Source organism: Alligator mississippiensis, chromosome 2 (assembly GCF_030867095.1).
Source record: "Alligator mississippiensis isolate rAllMis1 chromosome 2, rAllMis1, whole genome shotgun sequence".
Taxonomy (NCBI): Eukaryota; Metazoa; Chordata; order Crocodylia; family Alligatoridae; genus Alligator; species Alligator mississippiensis.
In genome coordinates, this window is record NC_081825.1 from 31,214,171 (window position 1) to 31,229,840 (window position 15,670).

The following is a 15,670-nucleotide window of genomic DNA, read 5'->3' on the forward strand; positions in this document are numbered from 1 at the left end:
CACCTCAGGCCCCTCTACAGCCAATGCCGGTAGTTGAGACTCCCTTCTCATGGGTGGCACTGGATATCGTAGTGCCCCTAACCAAAGTCTCATGCAGGATACCAATACAAACTGGTCCTGGTGGACTATGCCACATGATTCCCAGAAGAGGTGCCACTCAGATCCATTACAGCCCAGCTAGGTAGCAGAAGACTTGCTAAAATGGATTGCCTGGGTAGACATACCTCACGAAATCCTCATCAACCAGGGAACCAATTTTATGTCGGGAATGATGAAGGCCCTATGTAATATCTTAGGCATTACTCATTTGAAGACATCCATCTACCACCCACAGTCCAATGGACTGGTGGAGAAACTAAATGAAACAATCAAGAGGATGCTCCAGAGGTGCGCACAGGAGGACCCACATAAGCGGGACATGGTACTAACGCCACTGTTGTTTGCACTACGTGATGCGCCACAAGAATCAACTCAATTCTCACTGTTTCAGCTCATGTACAGGCACAACCCAAGAGGGTTGCTGCATATGATCGGGGAAAAATGGGAGAGACCGGTGGGACCCAGGGTCACAGCCAAAAGTTACTGAAAGGAATTACAGAAATGACTACAGAGAGCACAAGAGATTGCTACCCAAAATCTACCAGTCACAAGAGTGGCAGAAGGCCCAGTATGATCATGGGGCAAAGCAGTGAGTATTCCAACCAGGAGATATGGTATTAGTCATGCTTCCTACTAGGGTTGTGAGAGGCTTCAGACAGAGCTTCGGATCCAGAGAAGCTTCGGACGCTTTGGGGTCTGAAACAGCACGTCCAGGTCGAAGCGCTGGCCTTGTTAGGCTTCCCGAAGCGGTTCGGAGCTTCCAAAGCAGTTAGGAGCCGTTTTGGTGATCCGGCCATAGGGTATAGGTTATAATGGTGAAAAAAATAAAACATCTATAAACTTCGTTGTTTTTTGTCTGATTTGGATGAAATTTTTAGGGGTGGTAGACTCTGCAGAGAGCACGAAGCCTGTCAAGTTTCAAGAAGATCAGTGCATGGGTTTGGGGGGGAACTGCTCATCAAGCTGTGGACAAGCAAAGCTCGTGCCATGGGTGACACTATGTGTGTTAAGGCGCAGTGGGGTGACAGCTTCAGGGATGGTGGCCCCTGCTGTAACCAAGACGCCTGTCAGCTGTTGAGGAAATCGGTGGGGGGGGGGGGGGGGGGGGGGGGGGGGGGTTCTGAGGCCCTGTACCCCTAGCTGATGACAGACAAAACTTGTGCCATGGGTACTTGTGGGACTGACTCTCTGTCTTGGAGCATGGGAGACACTACTGCAGGCCTGGCTGCTAAGCTACTGTGTTAACCATTTACCAAATCATTTCATAGACATTAGGGCTGGAAGGGACCTCAGAAGATCATCGAGTCCAGCCCCCTGCCCAAAGGGCAGGAAGTCAGCTGGGGTCATAGGATCCCAGCAAGATGAGCATCCAGTTTGCTCTTGAAGGTGTTCAACGTAGGCGCTTGAACCACCTCCGGTGGCAGGCTGTTCCAGACCTTGGGGGCTCGGACAGTAAAGAAATTCTTCCTTATGTCCAGCCTGAAATGGTCTTGTAGTAGTTTATGACCATTCGACCTAGTCATCATCCCTTGGGGCGCTCTGGTGAACAAACGTTCCCCCAGATACTGGTGGTCACCCCTGATAAACTTATAGGTGGCCATCAGATCACCCCTGAGCCTGCACTTTTCCAGGCTAAAGAGCCCCAGGGCTCTCAGCCTGTCATCGTAGGGTCTGCTTCCCTGACCTCTGATCATGCGCGTGGCTCTTCTCTGGACTCTCAAGCTTCTCCACATCCTTTTTGAATTGTGGAGCCCAAAACTGGACGCAGTACTCCAGCTGCGGCCTCACTAAGGCCATATCATGATTCACTCAGGGACCAGCTCAATACACAGGACCTAGCTAATGTAGCCAGTTAATTGCCATCAATTAGCACCTACAAAACGAGGCTAAGGAGAGGAAAGAATCAATACAATCAACTGTCCCAAGACGAAGACATGCAGTCCCACAAGCAACCATGGCACGAGTTTTGTCCGTCAGCAGCTAGGGATGCAGGGCCCCAGAACCCCCCTGCACCTATCTCCTCAACAGCTAGCAGGCGTCGTGGCCTCAGCAGGGGCCACCATCCCTGCAGCTGTCACCCTGCTGCACCTTAACACACACACTGTCACCCATGGCACAAGATTTGCTTGTCCACAGCTTGAGGTGCAGTTCCCCCCAAACCCCTGCACTGACCAGGCTAGAGGAATGGAACAGGAGATTAGGATCCCACCCGGGGCGCTAGTCCAAGAAAGGTGGTGACCCATACCCCAACAGCTACACGAAGAAGTCGGTCAAGAAACAGACGAGATGTGAAAGCAAGGTATCATCTGCCCGTCACAAAGTCCCTGACGCAGCCCCACAGTACCCGTCACCAAATCCGATGGGACGCCCCAATTGCTCATCAGCTATCAAAAGCTAAATGAGTTGGCAACGTTCGACACGTTCCCTATGCTTCATGTTGCTCACCTCCTGGAGAAGATAGGGGAAGTGAGGTTCATATCCACCACAGACCCAGCCAAAGGTTACTGGCAAATTCCAGTGAAAATACTGGATTGTGCCAAGACCTCCTTTGGAATACCCTGGGGCTTATTCAAATTCCTACAGATGCCATTCGGGCTTAACGGGGCTGCAGTCACTTTTCAAAGGTTGATGGACTCACTACTAGCACCACATGTGGCTTATCCGGCCACTTATATTGACACTATAAGTCATTTTTACAACAGACTGGCCTCAACCCCTCCAGGCCCTGAAAACCATCCTAGGAGAGCCAAGAGCAGCTGGGATGACAGCTAACCCCAAGAAGTGCAAACTCACCAGTCATGAGACTAAATACTTGGGATTCTGTGCAGGGCAAGGAAGAATCAGAACCCTGAAAGACAAAGTTGAAGCAATACATCACTTCCAAGAACCGCAGAACTGACGGCAATTATGGGAGATTCATCAGCTATTATAGGAGACTATTATTCATACCGCACTTCGGAGCTAGCAGCAACCCTGACATGCCCTGCGAGGAAAATGTGCAAAGGCACCACAATAGACTCCTGAAATGTCTGAAAGCTTTGAGAAACTAAAGGAGGCAATGTGTAGGAAAGTAGTGGTACATACCCCTGATTTCGCAGCATCTTTTATCTTCCAGACCAATGCATCCAACAGCGCACTGGGAGCAGTGCTGCTGCAACAGCAGGAAGGAAAAGAGCATCCCATGGTGTTCACTAGCTGTAAGCAGCTGAGAGCAAGTATGCAACCATAAAGAAAGAGTGCTTGGCAATTTGTTGGGCGATAAGAGTATTTTACATACCATCTACAGGGCTGGAAATTTTTAGTAGTGATGGACCATGCCCCATTAAAATGGTTAATGAGGTCTCACACAGACAAAACATGGATAACCCACTGGGCGTTAGCCCTACAACCATTTAAATTCACGATAGTGCATCACCCTGGCAAAAAGCAAAAACAACCAACCTCGTGCCTGACTTTCTTTCTAGATATATTAAATCGAGATGACTCCATCGAGGAAGCAAGGCGAATGCACCAGGAACAACACCAGTTGGCAACGGACGATTAGCAAGATGTCATGAAGTCACAAAGCAGGTTAAAGAGGGAGGTCTGTGGTGGTGTGAGCCGTTCCCAAGGACAAGCCCCGACGCTCTAGGGGATAGACCCAGGGACCCCAGCACTGCAGAAAACTTACCAGAGAAGCAGACCGCTCCAGCAGGTGGGTTGTGTGACCTAGCTCTGCACCAACTTTTTAAGCAGTTCTCAATAAAGTTCAGTGGCGGCTGGCTGATGACGTTAGCTGCAGCTGCCACTGTGGGGGATTTAAAAACGCCAGCAGATGCCGACAGAGGCGAGAAGCTGAGCTTGCTGGGCTGCAACCCAGCCAAGCAATAATTACAAACTCTGCCCTGCGGTGAGCTGGCAAAGGCAGTGTTGGGGAGCCAGGCAAGGCTTGTCAACCCCAAGCTCCACAAAAGCGAGCTTGGGGTCAGTCATGAACCCTAGGGCACTGGCAGGGTCTGGCCCACCCTGAGCTTGTGGAGGGCACCATAAGCATAAACCCTATGCTGGAATTAAGAAGAATTGAGGACCTGCAGTGAGGGGCAGGCTGCAACCATGAGCCTGCACTGTGAGCAGAGACCAAAGAAGCTGGGTCCCTCAGCTACAGAAGGGAAGCCGGGACCACAGGAAGGCACAGCGGCACAACAACTCCGACGGTTGTCAAGTGGATGGAGTGTAGGGGAGGCGGAGCCCCAGGACCAACCACGACAAGGCAGCGAGTACCCCATCTCTGGGTTCAGGCTTAGAACACCACTGAACCCCTAGGGAATGACCTGCTGGGTGGCACAGAGGTGGAAAGGGATCTTGGAGTCCTAGTGGACTCCAAGATGAACATGAGCCGGCAGTGTGACGAAGCCATCAGAAAAGCCAATGGCACTTTATCGTGCATCAGCAGATGCATGACGAATAGGTCCAGGGAGGTGATACTTCCCCTCTATAGGGCGTTGGTCAGACCGCAGTTGGAGTACTGCGTGCAATTCTGGGCGCCACACTTCAAGAAGGATGCGGATAACCTGGAGAGGGTACAGAGAAGGGCAACTCGTATGGTCAAGGGCCTGCAGACCAAGCCCTACGAGGAGAGACTAGAGAAACTGGACCTTTTCAGCCTCCACAAGAGAAGGTTGAGAGGCGACCTTGTGGCTGCCTATAAGTTCATCACGGGGGCACAGAAGGGAATTGTTGAGGATTTATTCACCAAGGCGCCCCCGGGGGTTACAAGAAACAATGGCCACAAGCTAGCAGAGAGCAGATTTAGACTAGACATTAGGAAGAACTTCTTCACAGTTCGAGTGGCCAAGGTCTGGAACGGGCTCCCAAGGGAGGTGGTGCTCTCCCCTACCCTGGGGGTCTTCAAGAGGAGGTTAGACGAGTATCTAGCTGGGGTCATCTAGACCCAGCACTCTTTCCTGCTTATGCAGGGGGTCGGACTTGATGAGCTATTGAGGTCCCTTCCGACCCTAACATCTATGAATCTATGAATTTTCAGTTATAGTTCCATCAAGATGTAGCAGGTAAGTTGGGGGGCCTGGCCTAGCGAGGAGAGGTACTCCCAGTGCCTACCAAGGTTGTGACATAAGTGTATTATAGAAATGATTTGTTGGTCTCTAGACAAGGTCTGGTTTCCAGCACTCTTATTCTATTAACAAGCCAACTGAAGTAGCATGTACCAGCTCTAAAGGATGCTTAGAGTGCAGATCCTAAGAGTGTAGGATGGGATATGAATTGACAAGATCATCTAGTCAAATCCCCTGCTGAAAAAAGAATCATCCCCGACTAAACCTTCCCAGCCAAGTGTCTGTCCAACCTGGTGGTGAAAAGTGCTCTCTGGATGGAGATTTCACAGTTTCATAAATTTCACAGACATTACGGCTGGAAGGGACCTCGGAAGATCATCAAGTCCTGCCCCCCGCCCGAAGGGCAGGAAGTCAGCTGGGGTCATAGGATCCCAGCAAGATAAGCATCCAATTTACTCTTGAAGGTGTTCAATGTAGGTGCTTGAACCACCTCCAATGGCAGGCTATTCCAGACCTGGGGGACTCGGACAGTAAAGAAACTCTTCCTTATGTCCAGCCTGAAACGGTCTCGCAGCGGTTTATAACCATTCAACCTCATCATCCCTTGGGGCGCTCTGGTGAACAAACATTCCCCCAGATACTGGTGGCCACCCCTGATAAACTTATAGGTGGCCATCAGATCACCCAAGCCTGAGCTTTTCCAGGCTAAAGAGCCCCATAGCTCTCAGCCTGTCGTTGTAAGGTCTGTTTTCCTGACCTCTGATCATGCATGTGGCTCTTCTCTGGACTCCCTCAAGCTTCTCCACATCCTTTTTGAATTGTGGGGCCCAAAACTGAACACGGTACTCCAGGTGCGGCCTCACCAAGGCCGAGTACAAGGGGAGAATGACATCCCGGGATTTGCTTGAGAAGCATCTATGGATGGAAGCCAGTGTTTTGGTCGCTTTACTAGCCGCAGCATCGCATTGAAGGCTCATGTTCATCTTGTGGTCAGTGATGACCCCCAAGTCTCTTTCTTCCATAGTGCTAGCCAGTGTAGCACTGCCAAGCCTATAAGGATGTTGCAGGTTTTCCCTCTCAAGGTAGAGAACCTTGTATTTTTTCATGTTAAACAACATCAGGTTCTCATCCGCCCATTTGCTAAGCCTGTCCGGTCAGCCTGGATCGCCCTCCTGTCTTCAGGTGTGGATGCTTTGCCCCAAGTGTCATCGGTGAACTTGGCCAGTCTGCTTCTGACTCCAATGTCCACATCATTAATGAAGATGTTGAACAATATGGGTCCAAGGACAGAGCCTTGGGGGACCCCACTGGTCACAGGGCACCATGACAATTGAGTTCTGTCAATTACCACCCTCTGGGTCCGACCACGGAGCCAATTTCCCAGCCAGTGGATCGTGGTGGACCCAAGGCCACAATTGGCCAGTTTCACCAAGAGGTGATCATGGGATACCAGATCGAAGGCTTTTTTGAAGTCAAGATATATGACATCAATCTCTTCTCCCTTGTCCAGGTGATAGGTCACCTGGCCATAAAAGGAAATAAGATTGGTCAAGCAAGACCTACCCACAACAAACCCGTGCTGGCTATCCCTCAGGATGCTGACGTTGGCCAGTCCATTAAGGATGGCCTCTTTAATAAACTTTTCTAAAACCTTCCCCAGGATAGAAGTAAGGCTGATGGGCCTATAGCTTGCCAGATCCACTTTCCTCCCTTTCTTGAAGATAGGCACCACATTGGCCTTCTTCCAGTCTTCGGGCACTATACCAGAGCAAAGACTGGAATTTATCTAGATAGCTTGGTTCCAATTCTTGACCACCCTCAGACAAAGTTTGTCCTAATTAACAAGCTGGATTTCCACTGCTGCAGCTTGAGGCCACTGTTCCTAGTCCTGTTCCTGTCCCCAACAGCCATGGAGAAAAGCCCATCTCCCTCTTCTCTGTAGTTGCCTTTCAGGTATTTGAAGATTGTTACCAAATCTCCCCTTAGCCTTCTCTTCTCCAAGCTAAATAACCCTCATTTTTTCAAGCTTTCCTCATAAGTCTTGCCTCCTAGATCCCAAGGCATTTTTTGTTGTCTGTGCTGGACTGCTTCCAAATCATCCACATCCTTCTTGAAGTGTGGGCCCAAAAATGGACATAGTGTTCCAGGTAAGGGCTAACCAGTGCTGAACAGAGCAAAAGAATTACATCCCTTGATTTGCAAATCACTATTAATATAATCCAAGGTGCAGGGGATGTAGACAGAGACAGCAATTTCAGCTGAAAACCAAAAGTGGGTCTGAAATATAGTTACATTATAAATATCCGAACTGTAATTATAGAAGATTTTGCGACAATAGTAAATGACAATTGTGTAATGTAAATGTACTCATTTAATAACGTCAAACTTTAACAGGTGTATTAAAACAATTTAAGTTTCATACTTATTGTTTTTATTCTCAATGCTTATCCTGTTTTGACTGTCCAATGACTGACCTGACTACAAAGGAGTTGATTTAAAATTTTAAAATGTTGTGTGTTCATGAAATACTACACACCACTCTTCTAGTTGCAGAATAAACATAACTAAGTAATCAGAAGTTTCTCTTCAATATTTTATATATGAAAGGTAGGTTACTGCTTACAAAAGCTCCTACATCTCTCTGAAACAACTATTGCAGAACAGTGACTCTCAACCAGGGTGCCTTGAGATTCTTTCAAGGGTTTCACCAGGTCCAAGATAATGTTAGCACTACTAGGTGTGCAAGTATGAATCACAAGATAAACCCAGAGATTTCAAACAAATTCACAGTGTCACAAACATTCTGACCCTCTGTGGTCTTTCTGTGTTCTATTCAACAGAAGAATTACCCTCTTATTTTTCTATAGTTTTTGCTTTCACTTTTGACTAAGAACTGATATTTTCTGAGGGGTGCTAAGTCTAACAAAGTTGAGAACCACTGCTCTTAGGTGCCACCCTGCCCTATCGTCTGCTGAAACAGGCAGCGAGTTAGGCCATCTTTACCGAGAAGGCACTTTATTGTCCTTGTTTACTTAATCATTTGCCTCTCAGATAGGATTAATAAGAGATTACCAATACCTAGCAATGATGGTCTCTGGGAATAAGACTGTTTACCTCATGAGTAAAAAGGAGCAGACAACCATCTACTGCCGGGGTAGGCAACCTCTGGCCTCTGGAGCAGCTGGGAGGGTTGGGGCAAGATGGGGCAGGAGTTCTCTTCCTGAACCACCTGTGTTTCCAACAGAGGAGGAGCTCTGCCCTGCACCAGACCACAGCTGAGCAATGGGATAAAGCGACAACAGCAGCCAGATCCTAATGCCCAGCCACCTCCCACCCAAACTAGATCATTCCAGCCTCCAATCCTGACCCCTGATCTAACGTAATAAGAAATGATGCAAATAATATATTTAGGTTGTTAATTTCTTATTATATCTTCCTACTGTTAATATAGGTGTATTAAGTTCTTTATACCAGCAGTCATAAGAATAATACATTAACACATTAAATACATTTGTAAAGTTAGATCATAAAGGATGTCTCCCATCTGCATGCTTAAACAATGTTTACTTAGCATCTTTCAAACAGAAAAATCCCAAAGCTCTAACCACTATTATCATTTCAGCCACCACTGAAATGCAGTCAACACACCATTCTAGACCAGCAACATTTAAAAAAAACAAAACAAAAACAATAGTTTCAGGAGGAAGCAAATTACAACTTTGCCAACTGAAACCACATGGGAAATGAGAATTCACACTGGAATTTGACTGGAACACCAGGGTTTCACTACCATTGTAAAACATGGGACAAGACAGCAGCAGCTGCCTCAGTCAAAAGATGGTACCTCCCACCATAGCATAACATGAAGCTCCACCCTGGAGAGTCAATACAGTTCTTACTCACAAGGAAGAGTGCTTCATACAGCATTTTTCTGTTCTGTTTCCGGACTTCGTATGGGTTTCCTGCCTCAAAGGTATGAGCAGAATCAACTGCCTGATAATATAATCAGACTAAATTGTGGCCTAAAATTATGCAAGTGGAAAGCAGTTTGAAATTATTTCTACAGCTCATACTGTATCAGTATCTACCATTTGCTCCAAAACTACAATGGCATTCCCTGTATTCACATGGAGTGCATTCAACTTTACACGAGACAGCACAACCACAGCAGACATTCACATGCAGCAAGTTGTAGGGTCAGAGTCTTCCATGGCTATGTTCCTTGGGAAGGCTTCCTGTTCTATACAATGCAACAAGTAAATTATCAGTTCTTAATAATCAGCAACACAGATGACAGACAGCACCATCTGCTTTAACACCCAAAACTACAGCTTTTTGCATACTCTCCAGAAACTTAGGGATAAATCTTAGTTGCATTAAAATAAAGTAACACTTACATAGCTGTTTTGACATTTATTCACAGTTTGGATTCTATAAGTCTGGCAGAACAGGACTGTTCTGTGTGCATACATTCTAGAAGTAAAACAATAGAGGAGGAGGAAGAGAAGGAGGATGTCGAACCCATTTTTTAACCTAACATTTAGAGCATTTATCCAAGAAGCAGAAGACTTGTGCTCTAGGGTCCCCTCAGAGAACCAAACTTGCTTTTCAGAAAAATGCTCTAAAATCACTAGATCAAGGGCTAGACACTGGCTAAAGCACTCTCTAGCCCTCCTCTTGAAGTTGGTCCATGGCACTTTGAATTTAAGTCACTGGATTAAATTGGACCAATACCATTAGGATACTTTCAACCTCACTGTGACCAGAGCCTCAAGCTAGGACTTAGGACCCCATCTTTTCCAGAGCACTGTCCAATCTTTGCTCTGACTTGCTCCTCTCCTTCTTTCCTAACATGTCTTCCCTGCCTGGCTGTCCAGTGGCCAGGCTTCAAACAGGTGCTCTGGGTAATGCTGCCTATTCTGATATTTATGCAATGTGCAACCACATTTATTTCACACCTAAAAGAGCTGATTGTGTGTGTTTAAATAATATTAACTATTTCTATTAAATTCTGTCCAAATGGAGTAATACAGAACCCACTTTGTTTTTAAAGCATGTATTTAGAATTGGATCAAGTAGAATTGGAAAATGTACAGAGCGGCAACCAAAATGCCAAAGGAGCACACCTAGGTAAATCCCCACTATAGATCTGTCTGCCACTATTGGCATTTGACAAAGAGGGGAAAAAGTGCCATTATGTATGGATAGGCTGACCCTTCTCCGCAGGAATAATTAACAGAAACTTAGGTAGAACACTCAGGTGACAGCACCTACGCTGCCATTCCCAGAAGTGTTTAAAGCAGTTGGAAACATGGGCACGTGAACTACTGTGAGGTAAAACAAGCTTGTGAACTTACTCTGGCGTATGCAATGCACTGTAACTTCCCATATGCTTACTCTTACTCAATAGTTAGTGTGAGGTAGCATACCCCTTAATAGAAGTGCTGTAAACTGCCTCACATTTACAGTGAGAGAAGTGTGGACACAGGCACTTACTGAACTTACAGACAATTCATACCCCACTTCCTTGCAATAACTTGTTCCTATGGCTTAAGCCATAGGCCTACAAACAGGTTAGTTAACTCATGGCAAGTCAAGCTGTCAACACATGACCACCTCAGAAGTTTAGTTCCATTACAATAGTGGCAAATCTATGCCTGGACAACTTAGTGATAAATCTGTCACTCTTTCAAAACCGTATCTTTCAGTAGAGCCTCCTGATTTCCCATGCTTTCAAATGTACAGTGTGTTTATTTGTATACAGCAAACTACAATGGGATCCAGGCTCTTGGCCATGCACTTCACCTCTCCATTCGTGAGTCGCCCACAGCCTTAGAAGCCAAAACCCCATCAACCTTCTATTGGAATTGAGGGCATAACCTGATTACATGTTTCTGTAAATCCCACCAAGCTCCTATTTCTGTACTGAGGCACTTAGAAGTAGATTTACAAGTGTATTTAAGTAAATAGAATCCTGAAGTTTTGATTTCAAGAGAGTAAGTCTGGCAGTGATAATTCATTACAGGATTTTTGCTTCAGAATCCAAATTTAATATATGCAAATTACCATGACCAAATATTTGACATGCATGAAATAATTTCATTTCTAAAGAAAATACTTCCAGGTTTGAAGCCTTATGAAAATAAAAAATAAAAAACACATGGAATATGTTAACAAATTACTTAACACCAAAATAAGGCACAATTCCAATTAAAAGAGCAACAGGTCAGGTTACAGACTTTCTATTTGAATACTTAAAACAATTGACTTTTGGACATCATGGATTTCTACATTTCAATCCTTCATGGTAGTATGACTGTGCTTCTAAAAAGAGCAATAAATTTTGTGTCTAATATTAAAAGTTGACATTACAATTGCTATTGATAATAAGGCTCAACCTCCCAACAATTTCACATGGGTACTGTGAGATGGACAGCAGGTTCATACAAGCATTTGCTGTGCCTACCCATTCCCTTTCTTTAGATGTCATTATGCATTTAAAATGAATAGCTCTCTCCTCCAATCTCCCTGAGATGACCTATTTTAGCTCAACTTTTTTTCTGTTCAGCCATGCTTTCAAGCTCATGCAATCTAGAAGGAAAGATAATAAGACTTATTTTGGTGCTGTTTCATTCATCCTTCAGTGGAGACTCAAAATCCATACTAAAAAAAAAAAGTGGCCTGAACAACCCATGGGAGAAAACTAGTCATATACAAGTTGGAGTAATCTGTACAATAATTGAGAGGTGAGAGAACTGCCACTAGTTTATAAGAAAGCTGAAAAAAGAATAAGTGCTATAGTGGGTCAGATCAATGGTCCATCTAGACTGGTAATCCTACCTCAAAACAGTGGCAGAAGTGGATGCTTTAGAGGAAGAACATTGAATCAGATGCATTTAGAGTGATCTACCCACCATTACCCTCCCTGGCACCCACCATTATTGGTTTAGAGATGCCAAAAGAAGCATCTGTAATTGTTCTGTTCAACATCTATTAAGAGTTCTACCATCCATTAATTTGTTTAGTCCCTTTTTGAACCTGGCTGCACTATCTGCTTCTACCACCTCCTGTGGTAAAGAATCCCACAAGCTACTTGCATGTTGTGCAAAGTACTTTTTCTTTTTAGTTTTAAACCTATATCTCCTGCTAACTTCAGCAGGTGTCCTCTAGTTCTAGTATTCTGGGACTTAGTGAACAATAGTTCCGTGTTTACTTTGTCCAGACTACCCAGTTTTATAGGCCTCCATCATATCCCCCCACCCTCTACCCCTCTTCTTTCCAAACTTGAGTGCTAGACTTTTCAGTCTCTCCTATTATGGCAACTGCTTTATACCCCTGAACATTTTGGTTGCCCCTCTGTACATTTTCCAATTCTACTTGATCCAATTCTAAATACATGCTTTAAAAACACAGTGGGTTCTGTATCTCTCCATTTGGACAGAATTTAATAGAAATAGTTAATATTATTTAAACACACAATCAGCTTTTTCAGGAAATACACATCTCAATGTGAACTTTTTAAAATTATTGTGATGAAAAAATTCCTAAGGTTTTCCTGAAAACAATAAAATAAATTATCAGTCTTATTCCTTTCATTTGCTTACTTAATTCATTTGACAACACTTTGTGAATAGTCCTTGCTTCAAGGTAGCCAGCTTTCCTGTCGCTCCATAAATCTTTCACAAGGAGGAAAATAGTTTTCATTAAAAGAGAGAAACTGTTATAAGACCACAAAAACTACTGGAGTGACATGAAGGCAGGCTTGATGTCTAAAGACAGCTTAACTATTTTTTTTTATTTTTGAAAGTGATAAAATGTTAAAGTTGATGATAGTCTCAGCCTTTACCCTATCAGTCTGCACATCCTAGAGTCTCCTTTAATTGGAAGTATCCTCTGTCTAATAGACTGATGCAGGAATTCAGTTGTAACCCCAGCTCACAAGTTGTGAGAAGTAAAGAGGAACAAATCAAAGTAAAATCAGTTCACCTGTTTTTCTTTTTAATGTATATGGTAAAAGGTATTATTGTTCATGGTATTTATTGCAACTGCCAAAAATAAAAGAACATAGTAGACAATCAGATATCACTGTGCCAGAATAATGAGTGCACACAACATCTAAATAAAGTAAATACTGCAACAGTATTTTAAGTTGCTTAGCTAGCTTTTAGAACAAATTTTATTTTTTCACTATATAGCAGTTCTGCAAAAAATCAGCTACCCAGTCGCCTCCTTTTTCTACCCTCTTATAACCCCAGTGGCATGTATGAACTTAATGGTGTAGGATTGCTCTTAATTTCCTCCTTCTACTTTTTCCCCTCAGGGGGCATCTACTCTCAAAGCAAGCACTGTATCTACCATGTGAATATCCAAATAGCCTGTACTGTTTACTAAGATTGCTTTTTTCAAGCAAGCTACAATACATGGAAACATGCATCTGTTTTGGAGACTGGTTACGGTTCTACAAACTAGCACCTTTCCTTCCCCTCCACCTCAATTAATTTAAACAAATTTTACCATAGCAAAAATAAGACTTCACATGCATTACTAAAGAAAGACTTAAAAATAAGCAGATATCTAATTTTTTATGATCTATAGTTTCCTGAAAAAAAATATATAATTATGAGAACAAATTTTAGTAAACCTGACGATACCTTGGATTACAGTGACTATTTTTACTGTACCTGGGCTCCATAGATATATTTATCCAACATCTTGCCTCCTATTGTTTGCCCACCTATATCCCACAATTGAAGAGTAACATTCACATTTCCTGGGGGGAAAAATACAGAAATTAGTTAACTTATTTGGAGAACTTACATTTAAGTATATTCAAAATGTAGCAGAAGCTTGTATAAAACACCAGTATACAAGTAAACAGCTTTCACAAACAGCACCTTCTATACCAAAGAATATTTAGACACATCAAAATACCTAGAGGAATACATCAACTGGAAGAAAAAAAAAAAAAGGTTCCTACTCTGTTGTAAGTATTAGATCCAGTAAAACTAGATAGATATGAACATTTAAGTGTAAACAGACATTGAAAGAAAAAAAACCTAGAATTGTGCACAGGGCAATTTCCCTAACTGAAGTTTAAAAATATACTTCAGTGAAGCAATTTGAAAATAAGTTTTACAAAAGAAAATTTGACAAGAAAGCAGCTGCACTGTCCTTCATTTCCAGTAATATCAACCTAAACTATGCATTTTATACCTGGAAAAGTTATTAAACTTTCTTTAAAAAGATTTAGAAGCTGGAAAATGCATACAAATAACTATTTTGTCAGTGGTGTTCCTAATACTACCATACAGCTAATGGATTATAATGTATCGTTATATTATCATGGAATTATTAACAGAACCCTATTTTCAGAGTGAAAACCTTCCTCCTCCAAAAAATCTGAAGGACCCCAAAACTAACCACTTGGCCACAAACCTCACTTTACTTACAAATTCCCACTCTTTGAGAGTGTTTTCAGAGCCAGTTAATAGACCATCTTTTGGTTCATAATTCCAAACAATTTTAATGTGAATTTTTAACTCATAATCTATATTTTAGATTAAAAGTGTGGGTACTGGGGGAAGAGGGGAGAAGTTTCCTGTGCTATAAAAAGTTTGCTGCTGTCTATGTAAGCATGCCAAATTAGTATTCATGCAATTTTTAAAATACTTGTACCTTACATCCAAACTCAGTGGTCTGCTAAACCAGATGATTTAGCAGAACTACATTCTATAGGCAAATAATGACAATGAAACACCTACATCCTGATTTACGTCAACTATGTAACGCATTAAGAATTTTGACTGTCCTCTTTTGCTATCAGTTTAACACTTCCAGAGCTAAACTGAATACAAAGTAGCACCATATTCTAGCCCAGTTAAGATCAATGTAAATTTTCAATAACATCAATACACAGCTTAGGTTAATGGTATTTATAAAGTACAAAAATAATTTCTTGTGAATTATTGCACCTAGACAAAAACACTATAAAAAATTAAACTGATTATACCCTAAGTAACAAAATTCAAGTTTAATACATTTTAAAATAATCAAATCACTTGATATCAGAGGAAGGAAAACAGCACAATATTATGGATTATGAAAACAACAACACCTTAAATTTAAAACTATTGTTACTTTAAAAAATTTAAATTTTATATTACTGAACAATATCTTCCATTCATCCATCAATGAGCAGAAAATTTACAAGGAACTACCATTAGCATCGAGTCCTATAAAAAAGTGCATAGCCTGCTTGTGATGAAAATGAATTTTACTGGTTTGTCACTACAGATACTAAGTTACAAATGTATAAATAGATATGCATTGTGTTACAAAGCACGGCTGATCCATTTGTATGGCAACCTCATTTTATTTTGGTTACATGTTCAAATTTTTTAACCTGTTCTTAAAAAATAAAAAAGTCAGTAGCCAGAAATTTCACATACATTCTGCAAGATTCAATTTATGCAAGAGAATGTAGAAACTTTACCTTTTATTTATTGAATCTCTTTTTATGA

At 42.8% G+C, this 15,670-nt stretch overlaps 1 protein-coding gene across 2 annotated transcripts in view; it reads right to left on the reverse strand.

The window, feature by feature from the left end:
• RAB28 (RAB28, member RAS oncogene family) overlaps positions 1-15,670 on the reverse strand; it is a 112,546-nt gene that overhangs the window by 82,357 nt on the left and 14,519 nt on the right. For both annotated transcript variants that reach the window (XM_006265184.4, XM_019479740.2), the window contains exon 3: positions 13,832-13,920. In XM_006265184.4, the coding sequence (XP_006265246.1) occupies positions 13,832-13,920 (89 nt within the window). The remainder of the gene's footprint in view (positions 1-13,831; positions 13,921-15,670) is intronic.